Raw genomic sequence first — 22,111 nt, forward strand, 5'->3', positions numbered from 1 at the left:
CATCTATCTATCTATCTATCTATCTATCTATCTATCTATCTATCTATCTATTTATCATCATCATCATCTCTCTCTCTCTTCAATCTATCGATCTCTGATTATGTTGTAATTTTTTTTAAATAAATAACTCAAGACAATGAACATATCCAATACATCTCCCCCCTTCTATTTTCCACATAACAACACTGTGAGGTAGATTGGGTTGAGAGAGAGTTCCTGGCCCAAAGTCCTCCAACTGGCTTTCATGCCTAAAGTAGAACTAGAACTCACAGTCTCCTGGTAACTCACCCAAAATCACCCAGCTGGCTTTAGCTTTCTATTTGCACTTGCTGGATTTTCTACATGGTTTGCTTTAGTTTGGCAAGATTTCTGCCTATAAAGGAAACTGCTTAGAGAATATCAGTGTATCCTTCTTGGTCACTGGAGCCCGACTATTACAAAAATGCCCTGTGTTTTCAGGAAGACAAGATAAATCCACCACTTTAAAGGAAAGATGCTCAAAATAGGCTCTTACTTGTTGTAAAGAACTATGTCCGGTCTCCAAATAAGCTCGGATGGGATTCGTATCGACGTTACATTCTCGTATTCATCAGGATCCCAACGTAACTTATAATCATGCCACTCCTAAAAGGCAGGAAATACCAGATAAATGATTAGACCCAAAAAGAGAAAGCAATATGAATCACCAAATTCTGAAGTCAGAACTGAAGAAGCTTCTTGGATGAGAAGCGAAACCTCTTCAAAGAAAAACAAGAAACTCCAGTTGCCTCTTGAGAGAAAGCATCTTTAGGACAACTAGGATCTGGATGATTGAGAATCTCCATAGACATCAAATTTTAAACACATTTTATGTCAGGCACACAGGAGCAAGAAAAACGATTGCCTCAGAGTTTGTCATACTTGGCAACTTTAAGACAGGTGGACTTCAACTCCCAGAATTCCCCAGGCAGCATGAGAAACAGAGATCTATATTTTACAAGTAGTCCTCGACTTATGACCACAGTTGAGCCCCAAATTTCTGCTGCTAAGTGAGTTTTGCACAAATTCACGACCTTCCTTGCCACCCTTGTTAGATAAATCGCTGCGGTTGTTAAGTTAGTAACACGGTTGTTAAGTGAATCTGGCTTCTCCATTGACTTCGCTTGTTGGAAGGTCGCAAAAAGGGATCATGTGACCCCAGATGTTGCAACCATCATAAATGTGAACCAGTTGTCAAGCATTCAAATTTTGATCCCTTGACCAGCAAAACTTGAAAGTGTGAAAAAACGATCATAAGTTACTTTTTTAAAATGCCATTGTAACTTCAGTCTCTAAAAGGATGGTTATAAGTTGAGGACTACTGTACTGCCCTGAACTGTATAGGGGTATTCTGGGAATTGAAGTCCACACATCTTAAAATGACTAATAACCAAATTTCCCAAGCTGAAGTCGACTTTACTCTTTAACATGCTCTTTGTTAAAGTGTGAAAGATTGTTGTAGTATTAGACACTTAAGGAATTGGTATTAAGCTAAGAATAGATTAAATAATGAACATGATTGTAAATTTTAATTGTTATTGCACAAAACATTTGTACCCAGATGACACACTGTTTAATGGAAGATAGTTTGCATTAAAATAAAATTTTAAAATAAACCATGCCCTTCCCCTGGGAATTCCCCCACAAAATAACTTTGCCCCTCTATTAATATTCTATTGCAAATAATGATTTGAAAATATATTTTTGATCCCTGCAGAAATGAAAGGAGCAAATTTGGGATTTCTCTAGGTTGTTTTTTTTCCTGGATAGAGTCAATATTGTATTGTTTCCCCTGTTGGGGGTTGCACAAGTAACTTCCAAATCAATTTTTATTTCAAAAACTGGAGAATAAAACACACTCATGGATAATTCTTTAAAGCAGGGATATGGCGACCTCAGTCTTGAAGTTAAATTTAATGCTTGCTGCAAAATATTGGATCGGGCTTCTGATAAAAGAAATCTACAGTGTTCTTTTCTTACCATCTGATGCTTGGGAGGAAGAGGAGGAGGAGGAGGTGGAGGAGACATGGGGAAGAAGGAGAAGGAGACTAGGGAAAGAAGACGGAGACAACGAGGAAGAAGAAGACGAGGAGGAGGAAGAAAAGGGGGAGTAGGGGAGGGGGAACTGCTGGCTTGAAAACCAGCTACCAGCTTGTAAAGTAGTGCTTTAAAAGTCTTTAAAAACAGCCTTTCGGGATGTTTTTCACAGCCATGTGACCCAGGGCCAGTAGATGAGTAGGGGAGGGGCACGTACAGCAAGGATAAAGGCAAAATGGCTAGCTAAATTGGTCACACCCACCCAGTCACATGACCACATAGCCACGCCCACCCAGCCAATCTGCCCCCCGCCCCCCCCAAAACAGTCTGAGGGACTGTGAATCGGCCCCCTGTTTAAAAAGTTTGAGGACCTCTGGAGAAAGAGAAAGAAAGAGAAAGAGGAGAAGAAGAAGCTGTGTGCACTTCAACTCTCAGAATTCCCCACTGGCCATGGTGGTTGTTGGAATTCTGGGAGTTGTAGTTCACACACCTGGAAATTGTCATGGCTGGGGAAAGACTGGATTTATTTGGAAATGTAAAAAACTTTATGGGACGGCTTTCAAAAACAACAGCCAGATTGTATGGGCCAAGTCCTTTAACACCCATTTACCTAAAGGAAAAAAAACTTCCCAACGTTTCATGAAAAAAGCATGATATTTCTACAGGAAAATTCTTCGCCATCCCTCCCTCCACCCACATTTCTGCTTCCTTTTTTTCTGAGCTAAATCCAAGTTCGATCTCTGGAACATGGGGGGGGGGGGAGGAAATCTCGGCTGACTCACTTGTTTCACCCAAACATTTGTGGTCATCATTTGGTTCTTTTCATCCTGAAAAATGAGAAAAAAACAGAACACAGATGTTAAAAAAACCCACCAATATTCCTCAAAGCTGTATAAGCTTTTGTTGATGCTGTAATCTCATCAATATCTTCACATATGTAAATATGGGGTCTTTGGTGGTCACTGAGCTTGGTGGTTTTCTTGCAGACATTTCATTACCCAACTAGATAACGTCATCAGTGTTAGAAGGGAGTGGGGCTGAGTTAACATTAGAGCAAAAACCAAGCTGTGAATAACAACCCAATCAAGGAACTATCAAGGACATTCCCACCAACACTGACAGGGCAAACCACTTGTACATAAACGCTGAGCAAACCCCACTCCCTTCTAATACTGATAATGTTGCCTAGTTGGGTAATAAAATGTCTGCAAGAAAACCACCAAGTTCAGAGAGCATCACGTATCCCACAGTTCAATCCCAAGGTACAAATATTCTCTTCTATTGGTACTAATAAATATATTTAAAAAATCAGCCAAAAATGCAGACGTTACCAATGCTTAGCAGAACCTATATTCAATGGTCCAACCCAACATCTTGATCTTATACAGTTTCTTAGCTGCTTGTGTAACTCCATCTCTAGATCTGGGTGCAACTCTCATTGGTGCAGCCTGTCTTCTCCAACAAGATGGTCTTTCAGGTACACTGGATTATAAGCCCCATCACTCCCAGACAACATTTTAAATAGCTAGGAATGATGGGAATTGCAGTACAATGATGCAGTGGAGAATGGCTCACTGAAGCATTCATCTATCAAAATTTGTCTAGAGTAGTACAGTATAGGGTCTGGAGGAGGAGGGAGGAGGAGAAAGGGGAAGGGGAGGAGAAGGGGAAGTACTAGAATTTATTAGAATGAATTAGAAAGAATAGAAGAGGAGGGGGGAGAAGGAGAAGAATTAGAATGAATTAGAAAGAATAGAAGAAGGAGAAGGAGGAGAAGAAAGGAGGAGAGGGAGGAGCAGGAGGGGGAGGGGAGGAGAAGGAGAAGAATTAGAAAGAATTAGAAAGAATAGGAAGAGGAGGAGGAGGAGTAGAAGAAGAGGAGGGGGAGGAGGGGGAGAAGGAGGAGGAGGAGGAGGAGGAGGAGGAGGAGGAGGAGAAGAAGAAGAAGAAGAAGAAGAAGAAGAAGAAGAAGAAGAAGAAGAAGAAGAAGAAGAAGAAGAAGAAGAAGAAGAAGAAGAAGAAGAAGAAAAGAAAGATCCATGAAGACACATGGTCCAATGAAAAACTGGGCATTTTTCTCACCCAAAGTCCCTTGGTCACCTTGTCACTAAGCTGATAAAACAAACACCGTTCTCCAAAATTCACAGAAATCCACTTCTCCTTCAAAAGAACTTTCTAATGCAGATTCACCTTTGTTGGACTGAGTGAGACGCTGAAGAGAAAAATTATTTCTGAACCTGTGTTTATACAATTCATTTAACACCATGCATATCTTATGCTGCTCCGCCTTCTTTCCCCTCTTCTGGTTTGCTGAGGCATGAGTGAATGGTCCCCTTTCCATGCATTCTCTCCCTCGGAGATAATCTACATTTCTTTCTTTCTTTCCCTTTTTTCTTTCTTTTTAAAATATATATATTGTTAGATATTAACATATATCGTAGCAAGTCTCCTCTCTGGTCCACTGCTACAGCGGGAAACAGGTATCGTTCTGATTGGTCGAGAGGCGTACCCGATTCCTATAAAAGGGGAACCCTCCGACCACAGAGCAAGCTGGATCACTACTACTATTGATAAAGAGCTGTTAAGTCACTTCGTGTCCGCAGTCTGTTCTCTTGTTGCCCAGATCTAACATTGGCGACGAAGGTGGGATCGAGAGACAGATAGGACGAAGAACGCTACTACAGAATCTCCGGATTTGATCTAGCCCAGGAATTCGGCAGAAATTCCGGCAGCCATCTCAGGACACCGCAGCGCGGCAAATTCAAACAAGAGAAGATGGCGATGCACACTCCCCCCGCTCCATTCGACCCAGCGAACGACGAATGGGAAGCCTTCATGATTCGTTTCGAGTGTTTCCTCGAAGCGAACGAATACACGGGGATAACCGACGCCCGAAAGAAAGACATCTTCCTCGGCTACTGTGGAAAGGAAGTCTTCAACACGGCCAGAGACCTCACCGCGCCTACTCCAATACAAGCGGTATCATGGACGGCGTTGCAACAGGCTCTACAGACTCATTACGCGCCAAAACCTTCCCGCCACGTTTGCCGCCAGGAATTCAACACGCGGAACCAGAAGGCGGGAGAGTCAATCAACCAATATGTTGCAGCCCTGCGTAAAGCAGCAACTCACTGCGAGTTCAGGGACCTGGACGAGCACATCCTGGCACAATTTGTCTGTGGGTTAAGAAACATTTCACTACAAAAGAAGCTGTTGGCAAACCCAAATTTAACCCTACAGATAGCACTGAACAAAGCAAGGGCATCAGAGTCAGCAGAGAAATCATCGGTAACCATACAATGCGGTTTCACCGGAAGCCAGCCAGCACCCAGGCAAACCAGAGTTCACTACGAGGACACAAACCCCGACTACGAGGATCCCGAGTTCGAGGACAGTCACCTGATGCGGAGCAGTCACATGAGGCCTGGGGGGAGACCCGCATTCCGTTTGCCGCCCTGCGCAAGCTGCGGAGGGAATCACCCCCGGTCTACCTGTAGGTTCAGGAACGTTGTTTGTTCGCACTGCAACAAACTTGGGCACATCGCACGAGTGTGCCGGAGCGAAGTCCCTGCCTCACGGCAGCCACCTACGTACCGCCAACAGAAGCCCAACCCAAGGGCTTGGCGAAATCAAAAAGGGCGCCCAGAGAGAAATCCACAAGTGTTTGCCCAGAGAGAAAATCCCCAAAGAGCTGAGCAAGCGTATTCCCAGAGAGATTACACACAAGGAGCTGAGCAAGCGTATTCCCAGAGAGATTACGCACAAAGAGCTGAGAGAGCGTTCTACCAAGACGCTCAACGAGAGTATTTTCAGGATACAGATGCTGAGATAGAGTTGACCCAGAGAGAGGAATTGCGAACGTATCTCACCACAATAAGGCAGGTCCGCACCAAGCGGCCTAAAAAGCTGAAAGTCACAGTCCTCTTGGAGGGCTCACCTTGCGAGCTGGAAGTTGACACAGGATCGTCCCTGATGATCATTTCATGGGCATCCATGAAACAGGCTATACCTAGCCTCAAAAAGAGCCAACTACGCGTTCCAGACGTCCTGCTACGAGACTACCAGGGGAACCGAGTCCCCATCGTGGGCCAAGGCACGTTCCAGATCCGTTTCAAGGACATCGTAGCCCAGCTGCCCGTGACCATCGCCAGCGCACCATTACAGAACCTCCTAGGACTGGATTGGTTTGAATCCTTGGGGCTAGAAGTCACCGGAATCAACGCCGTGGAGAACAGCAGCGCCGAGCAGATTTTTAAGGAGTTCGAGGATGTGTTCAGCCCCGGTCTTGGTAAGTATGTGGGTAAACCAATCTCATTCAATTTAGACCCCAAAGTGGCGCCAATCCGACTTAAACCGAGACGAGTGCCTTTTGCACTCCGCCCAAAAATAGATAAGGAGATAGATAAGTTAGTGGCGCAAGGAGTCCTTGAGCCAGTGGATCACGCGCGCTGGGAAACTCCCATTGTGACCCCAGTCAAGCCAGACGGATCAGTCCGCATCTGCGCAGACTATAAATGCACAATTAATGTCGCGCTACAACAAAGCGCATATCCTGTGCCTGTAGTACAACACCTATTGCATTCGTTGGGGCCAGGAAAGGTATTTGCTAAGTTAGACATGGCACAAGCTTACCAGCAGTTGCCCGTGGATAGCGCCAAACTATAGTGACGCATAGAGGAGCATTCAAATGCAACCGGCTACAATTCGGTGTGAGTATTGCTCCAGGTCTGTTCCAGAGCGTCATGGAACGGCTTTTGCAAGGGATACCGGGAGTCGTCCCCTATTTCGACGACATGTTGGTGTCCGCTGCAAATGAGGAGCAACTATTAAAAAGAGTCAGGACTGTTTTGGCCAGAATCAGAGAAAAGGGCCTCCGCCTAAAAAAGGGGAAATGCCAAATTAACGTGCCTAGCGTAGAATTCCTGGGATATAGAATCGATGGTCAGGCCATACACCCCACTTCTAAGAAAATTAAGGCGATCCAGGACGCCCCCACACCACGAAATCAGACCGAGTTGCAGGCCTTCCTCGGACTGCTTAACTTCTACAGCGTTTTTCTGAGACAGAAGGCGACCGTTGCTGAGCCATTACATCGACTACTCCAGAGGAACGCAACATGGAGATGGGGACGAGCCGAAGCAGCAGCTTTCGCCGCAGTAAAGCGCCTGCTCACCACTGACTCGCTGTTAGTCCAATATAGCCAGACGCTACCGCTGGTATTGACCTGCGACGCATCACCTTTCGGAGTTGGCACAGTCCTCAGCCACAGGATGCCAAATGGGAACGAAGCACCCATCGCCTTCTACTCCAGGACTCTTTCATCGGCCGAGAGGAATTACAGCCAGATGGACAGGGAAGCGCTAGCTGCTGTAGCTGGAGTAAAACGTTTCCACGAATACCTCTACGGCCGCGATTTTGAACTGATTACAGATCACAAACCGCTGTTGGGACTTTTGGCGGGAAACCGCCCCACTCCAGTCTCCCTGTCTCCACGCATGACCAGGTGGACTGTTTTCCTGGCTGCGTACTCATACAAGTTAATTCATCGACCGGGCTCCACTCTAGGACACGCAGACGCACTCAGCCGTTGCCCACTACCGGACCTTTTGCCAGACCCCACCCCCGAAGTACCGGTGCTGCTCATTGACTGTTTGGACTCAGGACCAGTTTCTTCCTACGATGTTGCAAGGTTTTCTTCTAAAGACAATTTAATAAAACAAGTTCAAACTTGGGTTTGGAGGGGGTGGCCGAAGGGAAACGTGGGCCCGGAATTCAAAGTGTTTTGGTCGAAACGGGATGAACTCTCAGTGTTACAAGGTTGTTTATTGTGGGGGGATCGAGTTGTTATTCCGTATGCTTTACGTAGGAATGTATTAGATGCTTTACATGTTGGTCATCCAGGGATTGTTAGGATGAAGGCGTTAGCAAGAAGTTACGTTTGGTGGCCAAACATGGACAAAGAGATAGAGGAATGGGTGGCCACTTGCGACCCATGTCAGGAATCGAGACCAGCACCCCCGGAAGCGCCCGCCACAGAATGGGAGAAGCCTAAAGCACCCTGGTCGCGAATACACATCGACTTCGCAGGGCCAGTCCAAGGTCAGACTTTCCTTATAGTTGTGGATGCATACTCGAAATGGCTAGAAGTAGTCCTAATGACGTCAACCACGGCAGAGGCAGTCATTAAGGTTCTCCGGCGACTTTTCGCCACTCATGGTCTGCCCGACCTCCTGGTCTCCGATAACGGGCCCCAGTTCACTGCCATGCAATTCGAAACATATCTAGCAGGTCAGGGAATTCGGCACGCACTCGTCGCGCCATTCCATCCGGCATCAAATGGACAGGCGGAGAGAATGGTGCGATTCGCAAAAGAGGCCCTCGCTAGGATGGGTCCAGGTGATTGGCAAACACGCATTGACCATTACCTATTGATTCAACACATTACCCCCAGCGCAACGACAGGTAGGAGCCCCGCTGAACTACTCATGGGCCGCCGTCTACGGTCTCACCTGGACCGTCTGCACCCAAATTACTCTGCCACAGCTCCCCCAGACTCTACAAGCAAAATTCGGAGTTTTAGCATAGGGGATTCAGTATACGCCCACAACTATGCAGGGGGGACATTGTGGATGCCGGCAAAGGTCATTGGAATCACGGGTCCACGATCGTATCTGTTGGAACTAGAAGATGGGCGGAACTGGAAAAGGCACATCGATCAACTATGGGGTCGCCTGGCACACTCAGATCTACGAACAGAAAACGAGAGCTACCTGCCATTGCAAAGTCAGCCACTCGAGAGCCCCAACACAGAGAACTATGACACCTGCGAACCAAGGACAGAACAAGGGATCGAGCGCGAAACAGAACAACCCCCAAGCAACGAAAGCGAACAAACCCCCGAACGCCAAAGCAACGAAAGCCTGCAAACGCCTGAAAACGAAACACAGAAAGCAACCGATCCTGCAACTACTTCTGACCAACCTGAACTGCAACGCTCCACCCGAGTAAGGCAAACACCAACGTATCTTAAGGACTATATTACTAACCGCAACGTTCCGTCTAGGAGGGGAGGGGTGTTAGATATTAACATATATCGTAGCAAGTCTCCTCTCTGGTCCGCTGCTACAGCGGGAAACAGGTATCGTTCTGATTGGTCGAGAGGCGTACCCGATTCCTATAAAAGGGGAACCCTCTGACCACAGAGCAAGCTGGATCACTACTACTACTAATAAAGAGCTGTTAAGTCACTTCGTGTCCGCAGTCTGTTCTCTCGTTGCCCAGATCTAACATATATATATTGTTTACATATAAATATATTGAATACAGTGTAATTGTCCTGGCATTCCACTTGCCATAAAACAAAGGTAAAAATAAAATAACATATATACTATATTAAACAGTGCTAGTGTTGTACATTTATTTTTGACCATCATATTCTAGAATGTCAACTTATGCATCATCCTAATACCTACCGTATTTTTCAGAGTATAAGACGCACCTTTTTTCCTCAAAAAAGAGGCCGAAAATCTGGTTGCATCTTATACATTGAATACAGTATTTTTGCCTCCCGAAGCCCCACCTCTTCACCTAAATGGCTGTGCATACCCTTATGGAGGCTTTCAGATAACTCCTGGGGGGTGGGGAGGGCAGAAATGAGCAAAAAACAGGCTGTTTTTTTGCCCCCCAGCCCCCAGCAGCACTCTATAAGCCTCCATAAGGCTATGACAAAAAACAGGCCCGTTTTCGTGAAAAATGCACCTTTTTTGCTGGTTCCCCCCACCAACCTACCCCAGGAGCACTCTGCAAGCCCCCCCCCCCCCCCCCGGCTATTCATGCCTTTTAAAAAAAGGGCCCATTTTCCCCAAAAACAGGGCATTTGGGGGAGGTTTGCTGAGTGCAAAAACTTTTTCCCCCCTTTTGGAAAGCTCTTTAACTGATTGATTAGAATTAGATTGATCAAGTGCTTTGCCAGCAGAAACGAAGTCTTAGGTGCTGCAGATTGTCAGCAATTTCCTTCTCTAGCACATGGATAAGTACACTTGGAAACATCTACCTCCCTACCTACTCTCTCTCTCTCCCTACCTACCTACTGTATTTCTCTCTCTCTCTCCCTCCCTCTCTCTCCCTCTATCTATCTACCTACCTACCTTCTCTCCCCCCCCCACCTATCTACTGTATCTCTCTCTCCCCCTTCTATCTACCTATGTACCTACCTACTCTCTCTCTCTCTTCCTACCTATCTACTGTATTTCTCTCTCTCTATTTCTCTCTCTCTATCTCTCTACCTACCAACCTACCTACTCTCTCCCTCTCTCTCCCTACCTATCTACCGTATTTCTCTCTCTCTCTTTCTATTTCTCTGTCCCTCTACCTACCTACCTACACCCTCTCTCTCTCTCTCTCTCCCTACCTACCTACTGTATTTCTCTCTCTCTCCCCCTCTACCTACCCTACCTACACCCCCCTCTCTCTCCCTACCTACCTTCTCTCTCTCTCTCTCTCTCTCTCTCTCTCTCTCCCTCTCCCTCTCTATCTCTTTATCTACCTACCTACTTTTAAAAAAATTTGCCTCTTCAAAACCTTGGTGCATCTTATACTCCGGTGCGACTTATACTCCAAAAAATATGGTACATTCTAATACATACATAGTATCTCTTTCCATGTCCACCTAACACCAGTGTTGGCAAACCTTTTCAGCATCAGGTGCTGAAACTGAGTGTGCGCGGACATGCAGGGGAGCGCTGGAAACTGGAAGAGCAGTTCCCTGGCGCGAGTTTCTGATTTTGGGCATGCGCATGCACACCCGTCATTTGGTCTTCTGGTTTCCGACACTGCCATGCATGTGAAGATTAGCGCTGGAATCTGGAAAAGCAATGGGTGATAGCTGGTGTGCCCGGAGAGATGGCTCCACGTGCCACTTCCGGCACTTGTGTCATAAGTTCACCATCATGGACCTACCCTGATTCGTTCGCATTCCAACTTCTACCTTGTGTTTCTAACCATTTGTACAATCCATCCCCGTGATGGAGAACCTGTGGCACATGAGCCGTATCGGTGGGCACATGAGCTCTGCTCCAGTGCGCATGTGCGTGCCAGCCAGCTGATTTTTGGGCCTTTTGGGCCCACCAGAAGTCGAGAAACAGGCTGTTTTCGGCCTCTGGTGGGGTGGGGAAGGCCGTTTTCGCCCTCCCCAGGCTCCTAGAAAGGCTCTGGAGCCTGTGGAGAGGGAAAAACAGGCCTTCTGGTATGACTGGAAGTCAGAAAATGGGACATTTTCAGCCTACAGAGAGCCTCTGGGGGTGAGGAAGTCCGTTTTCGCTCTCCCCAGGCTCCTAGAAAGGGTCTGGAGCCTGGGGAGGGCAAAAAACTGGTCCACCGTGCCATCGTGTGCCCAAAGTGTGGGGAGCGTGGGGGGGGGAGCAGATTTAGACAGTGAGGAGGTTGGGGAGGAACATGGGCCAGTCCTGGAGTCTGGGGAAGGCCCAGACGAGGGCTCTGTGTCGGAGGCAGAGATGGGGCCAAGGCCGTCTGGCAGTTCTCAGCTGCCTTCAGAGTCAGACATCAGTGAGGCAGAGGAACAGCTGGAGCCTGTTCCCAGTGTGCGCATGCGCAGAGCTTCCAGAAGAAAAGAACAGCTCAAAAATCAGGTTCCATGGCAAAATGGTTGTCCATCCCTGATCTATCCCACGTAAAATAGTATTCTGTATCTCCTTTATCTTTCATTTTTAGCATTAGTCTGTCCATTTCCACCCAGACTAGTATCTTCCTTATCATTTCCTCTTCTGAAGGAGATAATCTACGTTTCTTAGGGGTTAGCTCTCCGTTTTTTTTCTTTTTTTTAATATGGGCTAACAATGCAGAAATGTAATCTGTGAGCTATTAATATTCAGAGAGCATTCCGGCTCTCAATAATAAATTATACACTGGACGAGCTAATTCAATTGTTTCAGTAAATTGCTTTGAATGTACAGCTCAGGCTGGGCATATAAAAAAATAAATAAATAAATTGATAAGCCACAGATAACGGCCTTGATACTTCTGAAGTTGAGCTGAGCTGACAGGGCCTTTTGAAAGCAAATGAGGAGCTATCCCGGTTTACAAGCGCCTATCGCAGGTAGTCCTCACATTACGGCCACAATTGAGCCCAACATTTAGGTTGTTAACCTGACGTCTTGCTCTACATGATTTCTAGAACCATTTATCTTCTTCGACGCTCCGGAAGCAAGAACTATGTCATAGATTCTGGTGCGTCTTTCGTCTTAAGATGCTCTCATCGTAGAAGCATCGATCGACACATTTCTTCATAATGTAAGGACGTCTATCTTGGGGAATGCATTGAAGCATACATCTGCATTAATTATTCAGAGCAAGTCAACTCTTAACAAATGCAGCGTGGTCTGAGGTTGCATGCGTTGACTTCATTTCCCACACAGGAGGAAATGAGAGATGACCATTTCCCACCATCTCTGATTTAATTGTAAACGATGATCTCTTTATCTCTCTACGGTGGTCTTCCAGGGCCCAAATGATATCTATTCGCAAGCTCCTTACTCTTGCTTTTTTCCACCCGCCCGAGAATGCGGTGGTTTGATCTCATCTCATCTCCCTTCCTTTCTCAGCACGTACGAGCTTCCTTGAAACTTTTCAGGGTTATGCAGAAAGCAACCGCAAATCTCCTGCTCTTTTTAACCTAACAAAACTATTTGCAAAGTGTCTCTTAGGAGGAACGCCTTCCCTGCAAAAGAGAAGGTCCTTTTGCCGCTGCTGAGAGAAGAGTGAAGATCCACCACTTTGATTCTGCTAATGGGCAGAATATAAAACTTAGGATGATAGAGTTGGAAGGGACCTTGGAGGTCTTCTAGTCCAACCCCTTACTCAAGCAGGAGATCCTACACCAGGGATGGCAAAACTTTTCGGCACTGAGTGTCCAAACCAGAACATGTGTGCTTGTGCATAGGCTGGAGTGCCAGAAACCCGAAGACCAGCTGGCTGGCACACACATGCCTGTTTTTTGGGCATTTTGGGGCAGTTTTCAGGGCAGTATGGGGGCATATTCAGGCCGTTTTTGGGGCCGTTTTTAGGCCACTTTCTGGCAGGTTTTGGCCCAGAAAACTGCCCCAAAACGCCCCCCAAAGCAGCCTGGAAATGGCCCCACAAATGGCCTGAAAAGCCCCCCCAAAACAGCCTGAAAAATGGCCTGGTTTTTGGCTGTTTGGGGGTCATTTGGGGGCCCATTTTCAGGTGCTCCGGTGCCTGCAAAGACCAGCTGGCGGGTATGCCAGAAACCAGAAAAGTAGCTGGCGATGGCATACATGGTCCCCTCTTCCTCTTCCTCCTTTTCTTCTTCCTCCTTCTTCTCCTCCTCTTCTTCTTTCATCCTCCTCCTCCTCCTCCAACTAACCCATTTAGTACATTTCTATAGGGGTTCACGGGAGGGGATCTCATTCATGTATTCAGAGGAAACCAGAGTATAATCTGTCTCTTTTCACAACCTGCAGGTTAAGGGATTTCTGAGCGATAAGTGAGAAAAAATCCTGCCCTCAAATGCCAAACGCTTTTGTTATGTTTCAACTAATGAGACACCACAAACATTAGGATCAGACAGTCTTAAGTGAAAGAGGGAACATATGTTGAGCCAGAGGCTTTAGATGGCAAAGCCCTCTAATAAATCCAGCGTGCTATTGGGGGCCAGTCAGTAGCAATGAAAGGAGTCCTACCAGCTTTCTAAACAATGCCCTTCTGTTCTAATGCAGGGAATTGCATGGCTGAACAATACAGCTGTATTTGCCAGCATCTTTCCTTTCTCCATTTATCCTTTCTCTTTTCCTTTCTCCATTTAAGAGTGGTCATTATTTTACGCTACGGTTACTTAGTCTTGGCCAGTCTGAAGATGTGTGGACCAACTCCCAAAATTCCCTGGCCAGCATGGGGAATTCTGGGAGTTGAAGCCCAAACATATCCAAAGCAGAGCATCCAGATTCAGTCACAAGTTTGTTCCATATAGTATCAACCTTGTGAACTCTCAAGTTTCCTCTTTCCGCTACGTATTCAAAATGGACAATGATTAACGTGTGTGTGTATGTATGTATGCACGTATATATGTATATTTGTTTTCGTAGGTTTTCACGATTATACAGTAGGTATGCAGGTCTTGGCGTATTCGAGTCTTTTCCTGTGTAAGATTGACAGTATCTTGGTGACGTTTTGACGAGGTCCCACTCGTCATCTTCAGGCTGGTGCCTTTGGCTTTATGCTTGTGCGAGCAAAGCATGATCGGAGCTGCCGCTTTTCTATAAATATAGGTGTGTGTGTGTCTGTGTGTGTGTGTGTGTGTGGAATGTTGGCTTTGTTGCTTTAAACTGATTGGTTGGCTGTGTTGTCACATCTTGATTGGCTGATGGAATTGATGTTCAACACAGGACACCATCACCAATCACTCTCATCAAACATCAATTCCATCAACCAATCAAGATGTGACAACACAGCCAACCAATCCATTTAAAGTATTTCGGCACCCGAAAGACAGAAAAGGGAAGCAGTATGCTCCCTCGCATATATTAAAATTAAATTTTGTTGCACTCAGCTCTCAAAAGATAACAGTTATGCATATGCCCATACACACACACACACACTCACACATATGACATAGAGAAACATCACAGTCTAGTTCAAGTGTATACATATATAATTTTACTTTTCTTTCTTTTACTTTTAACAATTATCTCTAACAATACAAAAACAAAACATTTATTTAAAGCCTTATCATTTGGTCTTGATCAGCAAAAATCCATTCAGAGTTACCAGAAACAATAACACACTGTATATATTTTAACGTTGGATCAAATAAGCCAACTCTATATCTTTTTTTCTTTGAACAATGTTGATTGTTAAAAGCAAATCTTGAAGCAATGTTGAATTAATGTACAAGCACTTCATTTCTTTTCATTTCCTCTTTGGTTCTTCTCAAATACTACTCCAAAATGTTAGCATGTCTCATCTCTAAGTTTAAAACAAGCAGGTTTTCCACCTTTTTAGTTTAAACTTTTAATTATTAATACGTAAGCTGGTTTCATTTGTAAATGAAATGCAACAGCTTGTTTTTTCTTGACACCTTTATATCCACGTCAGTAGTGGGATTCAGTTTTTATTTACTACCAGTTCTGTGGGCATGCCTTGGTGGGCGTGGCATGCCTTGGTGGGCGTGGCATGCCTTGGTGGGCGTGGCATGCCTTGGTGGGCGTGGCATGCCTTGGTGGGCGTGGCTTGGTGGGCATGGCAGGAGAAGGTTACTGCAAAATCCCCATTCCCTCCTGATCAGCTGGGACTCGGGAGGCAGAGAATACTTGGGGACGGGGCCAGTCAGAGGTGGCATTTATCGGTTCTCTGAACTACTCAAAATTTCCGCTACCGGTTCTCCAGAACTGGTCAGAACCTGCTGAATCCCACCTCTGATCCACATACAAATCACCCTTAATGTCAGTTTTATCCAGGGAAATCTGTTTCTCTTCTATCATCATCATCTTCATTTAACGACCCCCCCATAATCCCTTGCAAGGTGGAGTCTGGGCGACTGAATGGAGCTTGTTGAATGCTTTAATGGCTAGATGCCCTTCCTGTCACCAATTCAGAGTTTTGTTCAGCAGATATATTCTCAATGTGCCCAGAGAGAGAAACATCTGCCTCTACCTAGGATTGAACTCACAGCCTCCTGATTGTGAGGTGAGAGCTCCACTTCTAGGCCACCGCACCACTCCTATATGTTCCTACTCCTATCTTTGCATCCTATTTTTTTATCCAACAAACTTGAGAGAAACTTCTGAGTGCCTTGTTCCCAAGTATACTTGAAGTCTTCCACAGTTAGAATATTTTGTTCCCATTATTAATAGATCTCTTCTCCTTTAATTATATTCCTTATTCTTTCTGGTTCCCTCTAGGGTCCAACCTTCAAAACCCACTCTTATCATGTTTTTTCTCTAATCAACAACATTTTCCCACAGGAAGTTTTCTTATAATTAATTTTAAATTCTTCATTATTCTTTACAAAATTCAAAACAAACCATAGGAATTAATTTCTTATTTCAAAGTCTTATTTCAACTCTATCTGGCCCCTTAATCCACTTATAACTTTCCAAAATCAATGTCCTAATCACTTTTTGCTGTTTGCTCTGAAATAAGAGTCTTTTAAGTCTTTGAAACTTGCATAAAACTTTTTTCAGCAGCAATTGAAGGAGTCTCGCCGGATGTGATTCTTGATATCCAAAAACCCCATTAACAAACAATCTCCAGAAGTGATTAATAAAGGAAATAGATAGTCCTCAACATATGAGCATAATTGGGCCCAAAATTTCTGTTGCTAAGCAAGGCAATTGATAAGAGAGTTTTGGTCTATTTTGCAACCTCTTTTGCCAGAGTTGTTAAGCAAATCACCACAGTTGTTAAGTGAATCATGTAGTCATTAAGCGAATCTGGCTTTCCCCATTGACTTTGCTTGTCAGAAGCTGGCTGGGATTGTTACAAATGGTCTGGGTGTCAGCCATGGTTCCAAATAACATCCAAAAGTAAATCAAACTCCAAGGCAAAGTATTGCTCAAAGTTCCAATTGATGAAGAGAGCCATGTTGGCACATCTGGGAAAATCTGAATCTGAAAGCTTCCTGGTTTTCCTCACCTAGTTGAAAGTTCAAGATCTTGCCCCACACCCACAAGTCCATCACATGGCCCAATCTTCCACTGCCATGCTGGCAGTTCCACCCATCCAGTTCCGGTCAGGTGCAGAGGTGCAAAGACAAAAGATGACCTTGTCTTTCTAGAAATAATTTTTGTTTTGGCTACATAGCATCTAACTTGGCACAATCACCCCTCCCATTTTCCCACAATAGAAAATACATACTAGAATAATAGAAAGTGTGACAGGCCAAAGATCCAAAAGAAAGATGGCTGCAGGCCTGTCACTAGATGAATGATGGTAAGTGAAGGACTACCAGTATTCAAACCCATGTCCATTTGAAGTTTCCAAATTCTGGCTTGGGCAAGATGGTGATCCCTCAATTGCTAGTGCCAGAAACCCTCTGGAGATCAATGTCTGTGGAGATTCTCAGCCAACCAGGTCATGGTTGTCCCAAAGGTGCTTTTCCAAGAGGCAACTGGACTTTCTGGTTCAGTTCATGTAGAACTGAAGAAGCTTCTTGGATGAGAAGTGACAAATCTTCAAGGAAAAACAAGCCCTGTTGCCTCTTGTAAAAGCACCTTTGGAACCTCGGGAGATCACTATTACCCTGACAGGTACCAACTATACGGAGCATGTATGGGCAATCCCGAGGCCTCTTCCTTATCCAGAGAGAATTCTGACAAGCTAATCCATTTACTGGCTCCAGTCTCCACAGAGCCATCTTCAGTTTGCCATTGCTTCCCCAGATGTTTGTTTATTTATTGTATTTTTATCCTGTCTTTATTATTTTGCAAGTAATTCAAGATACCTAATAATCCTTTCTCTTGCTGTTTTCACCAAATAAGATCCCTGTGAAGTTGGTTGGGCTGTGAAAGAGAATGATTGGCTCGAAGTCACTCAGCTGGATTTCATGCCTAAGGCAGGTCTACAACTCACCATCTCACAGTCAGGGGTGGGATTTGGAGGTTCTACAAACCGGCCTCCCGAACCCAGGCGAATCCCATAGCAGCCCACTCCTATATGTATGGTGTTAAGGAAATCTGCAGCACTTGCAGACAAACTGAAAGGGATCTTTCTCCTTCTGTCCTGGCCACTTTTTACAGAGGCACAATTGAGAGCATTTTAACAAACTGCATCCCTATTTGGTTTGGTGGCAGCAGTGCCTCAGATAGAAAGTCCATATAGAGAGTGGTGAGGGCAGTGGAGAAGATTATAGGAAGTTCGTGTTATTTAGGATGCTGCTTATAAGCGCCATGTACTAGTCAGAGCCTGAAGCATTGTTAGAGACCCCACACACCCCTCTGTTTCTGCTGCTCCCCTCTAGGAGGAGGTTTTGAAGTATTTTTAGCAGGACTTCCAGATTCTGTAACAGCTTTGTTTCCTAGTCTGTCTGATAAACTCACAAGATCATTTTTTTTCACCATGTACATGTATATACTATCTGAACTAGACTGTGTTGTTTCTGTGTCATACAATATATGTGAGTATATACATATATTTGCATTTATTTACTTATTTTGTCATGTTTATGTAGTGTATATTGTAGGTGATGACCCTTTGAAAATGCAATGAAATTTCATTTTAATGTATGCTGATTAGTGTACCTTCAAAATGACAATAAAGTTATTATTCTATTCCATTCCATTCCTGTCCAGTCCAGTCCATTCCATTCCAGTCTAATGAAAACTTACTTTAAATTTCAGAATTGAGAGACGGATAGCCTGGATATCATAGATCATAGAAAATGACCTTAGAGGTCTTCTAGTTCAAACCCCTACCCAAACTGTTCTGGACAAATAGAGATTCAGTTAAAGTCCAGATGAAGTATCCAGGACTTCAGCAAACCGGCTGTTCCATTGCGTCTTAGTTCTCATACTGTAGTCAAGATATTCCTCCTAATTTTACATTATCTGTCTCTGTGAATTTTCCACTCGTTGGTTCTTGTCTTTTATCCTCAGGGACGGCAGAAAATAAATCCATACCTTCTGCCCTATGACATTACTTCGTAATATTAGCATGTCTTCCCTTGGCCTTCTTGTCTTTAAGCTAAACATATCCAGTTCCTTTAACCCAGTTCTTCTTAGGATTTAGCCTCCAAGCCCATTACCCTTTATTTGAAGCTCCCCTCCATCCTAGAAGATGGAGAAACATGCCCTTAAAGACAGAAAGCAGACTCAGTCTCTCTTAATAGCCTCCAGCAGATATTTTGTGCCCATTAAGAAAGATTAAAAATAAAGGTTCCCCTCGCACCTGCGTGCTAGTCGTTCCTGACTCTAGGGGGCAGTGCTCATCTCCATTTCAAAGCTGAAGAGCCAACGCTGTCCGAAGACGTCTCCATGGTCATGTGGCCGGCATGACTCAACGCCAAAGGAGCACAGAATGCTGTTCCCTTCCCACCAAAGGTGGTTCCTATTTTTCTACTTGCATTTTTACTGCTTTCGAACTGCGAGGCTGGCAGAAGCTGGGACAAGTAACGAGAGCTCACTCTGTTATGTGGCGCTAGGGATTCGAACTGCTAAACTGCCAACCTTTCTGATCGACAAGCTCGCCGTCTTAGCCACTGAGCCATCGCTTACTCATAAAGCAAAAGACCTTCATCTCCAGGAATGGGATTCAAATGTACATTCTCCTCCATCCAATGTCAGAGTGTTTTCAGGGTTGCCCCAGCGAGGCTGGCTGAAGCTGTGGGAAACCCTGAAGATGCTCAAAGATGGCTCCAGGGTTGGCCTCCAAATTCTAAGGACAGGACATGACCTTTTAGGACGTAATAGGATTAATCTACTACCATTTAGCAGAAGACACAGAGCTCACTACATGCACAATCTCCCAAGTGCATTTCAGACATTACCCATACACACACACAGCAGTATTTCAGGACCTGTGTAAGAATCCTGGCACTCATTGAGTTAATTGGGCCAGCTGCCCCAGAACCACAAACAGAACTATTCTGTTCACCAATATACAGAGCAGGAGTGGGATTCAGCCGATTCGGACCGGTTCGGGTGAACAAGGTGCTGCTTTTACATCTGGTTCGCCGAACCGGTAGTTGAAAAGACAGGCTGGCCCTGCCCACCTTGCTCCGCCCCTCCCAGGAGTCTCCACACGGCCCGTTTTGGATGCGAGGTAAGTGCAGGGCCTGCGCGGAGGCTCTGGGAGAGTGAAAAATGGGTCTCCCGGAAGTTCTGGAAGTCCGGAAACAGGCCAGTTTCCAGCCTCCGGAGAGCCTCTGGAGCCTGGGGGAGGCCATTTTTGCCCTCTCAGAGGCTAGAGGAAAGCCTCCGGAGCCTGAGAAGAAGGCTGAAGGTTCTGAAGGCTGAGAATGCTCCGCCCACCATGGCCACACCCACCCAGTAACTAGGCAGAGAACTGGTTGCTAAGTTTTTTCAATCCCACCTGTGATAACAGAATCTTTCCTTCCAATCACCCTCCATGTTATTTCCAACGTCTTTCTCCCAGTTTGGAACTGAATCAGGTGGATTTTCCTTCCAGCCCCTTCTTTGCACTCTTTTGGGGGTTCACTCAGCCTCGTTTTTTGTATTGTGGTAACATACAGTATCATAAATGAGCTCTAACAGTGCAATATAGAGTGGGGTGTGTTTTTTTAACCTTGATACTCTACTTCTACTGATGCAACCCAAAACTGTTGTTTTTTTAGCAGCTGTAGCCCATTGCTGGTTCATCCTTAATGTATGGTCTATCAAGATGCCCAAATCTTTCTCACAAGTACAACAGGTAGTCCTCAATTTACAACCATTTGTTTAGCAACTGTTCAAAGTTACGGCGACGCTGAAAAAAGGCGATTTAACTGGTTTTCACACAACCACTCCAGCATCCCAATGGTCATGCGATCAAAATTCAGATGCTTGGTAAGTCAACGGGGAGTCCAGATGCACAGACAAGGAACAATGGGTGGAAACTGATCAAGGAGAGATTCAGCCTAGAAATAAGGAGAATTTTTCTGAAACTGAGAACAATCAACTGATGGAACAGAAGTTGCCTTTGGAAGTTGTGGGAACTTCATCCCTGGAGGCTTTCAAGAAGACACCAGGTTGCCAACTGTCAGAAGAAATGGTGTAGGTTCTGCTTGGGCAGGGGGTTGGGCTAGATGACCTACAAGGTCCCATTCAACTCTGTTAATCTGTTACTAACTAAACAACTGTAGTTATTCACTTCACAGCTGCGGCAAGAAAGGTTGTAAAATGGAGCAAAATTCACATAACAGCTGTCTTGTTTAGCAACAGAAATTTTGAGATCAATTGGGGTCTTAAGTCAAGGAGCAGGTCCCTGTATTTGGGCATTGTTATTACAATCCTGTATTTGTGCATTGCTATTTTTTTCTGCCTAAGTAGCATCTCTCTCTCTCTCTTTACTTTACTAAACCTTCTTTCCCTAAAGCATACTATGCATTTTTTTGTCAATAAGGAAGTTTTAAATCAATAGGAGAATGAAAACAAAGCAATTTATAGAAAGAATAGCAAAGAGAACTTCCTGGTAAGCTTCAGTGGTCATTTAGAGGTTCAGCTATTCACACAAGACAAAAATAAAGGCAAAATTTCCCCTTGCACATATGTGCTAGTCGTTCCCGACTCTGGGGGGCGGTGCTCATCTCCATTTCAAAGCCAAAGAGCCAGCGCTGTCCAAAGACGTCTCCATGGTCATGTGGCCGATATGACTAAACACCGAAGGCGCATGGAACACTGTTACCTTCCCAGCAAAGGTGGTTCCAGTTTTTCTACTTGCATTTTTACGTGCTTTCGAACTGCTAGGTTGGCAGAAGCTGGGACAAGTAATGGGAGCTCACTCTGTTACGCAGCGCTAGGTATTTGAACCACCAAACTGCCGACCTTTTTGATGGACAAACTCAGTGTCTTAGCCATTGAGCCACCTTAAGACAAAGATAGGGTTAGATAAAGTATTATCAAGATCTGAGCATTTGACAAAAATCTTGAAGAAAAAAATTAAAAAATGAGGCTGTTATCAGAACAATCTTGGTTTCTTTCCGAGAGATTTAATCTCTTCATAGGTGGTGAAATTTCCAGTAATGTTGGGCTTGCTTTGGAATAAAAATAGAAAATTGGGGGAAGGAAATTCAAGGTTAGAGCAACAAGAAGAATAAAAATATGAAAACAGATTCATCTTTAAAAAAAAAAAAAACACCAAGTCGGCCATAAATAAAGCAAGGTTAAATCATAAAAGGATTTTCTTCTTAGCTAAATATGTAGCAATATATAGCAGGGTAAAACACAGAGATATGAAATTTCCATATCCACTGTTCAAGTGGATCGTTTCTGCTGGATTGCTAAATAAGAAGTGACGGGAAGCACTAGATATTCATACAGTAGCTCTTTTCACAGAAAAACGGGATTAAGTCCTACGGCAATTTTCTCCT

General features: G+C 44.8%; 1 protein-coding gene across 1 annotated transcript in view; it reads right to left on the reverse strand.

The window, feature by feature from the left end:
* Positions 1-22,111, reverse strand: part of CHRNA4 (cholinergic receptor nicotinic alpha 4 subunit) — a gene marked incomplete at its 3' end in the record, with an annotated part of 86,320 nt that overhangs the window by 31,554 nt on the left and 32,655 nt on the right. Inside the window, exons 3-4 of the mRNA XM_081949706.1 lie at positions 2,838-2,882; positions 515-624 (exon numbers count right to left, since the gene is read on the reverse strand). Of these exons, the coding sequence (XP_081805832.1) occupies positions 515-624; positions 2,838-2,882 (155 nt within the window). The remainder of the gene's footprint in view (positions 1-514; positions 625-2,837; positions 2,883-22,111) is intronic.

Source organism: Natrix helvetica (assembly GCF_964273705.1).
Source record: "Natrix helvetica genome assembly, chromosome: 3".
Lineage (NCBI taxonomy): Eukaryota > Metazoa > Chordata > Lepidosauria > Squamata > Natricidae > Natrix > Natrix helvetica.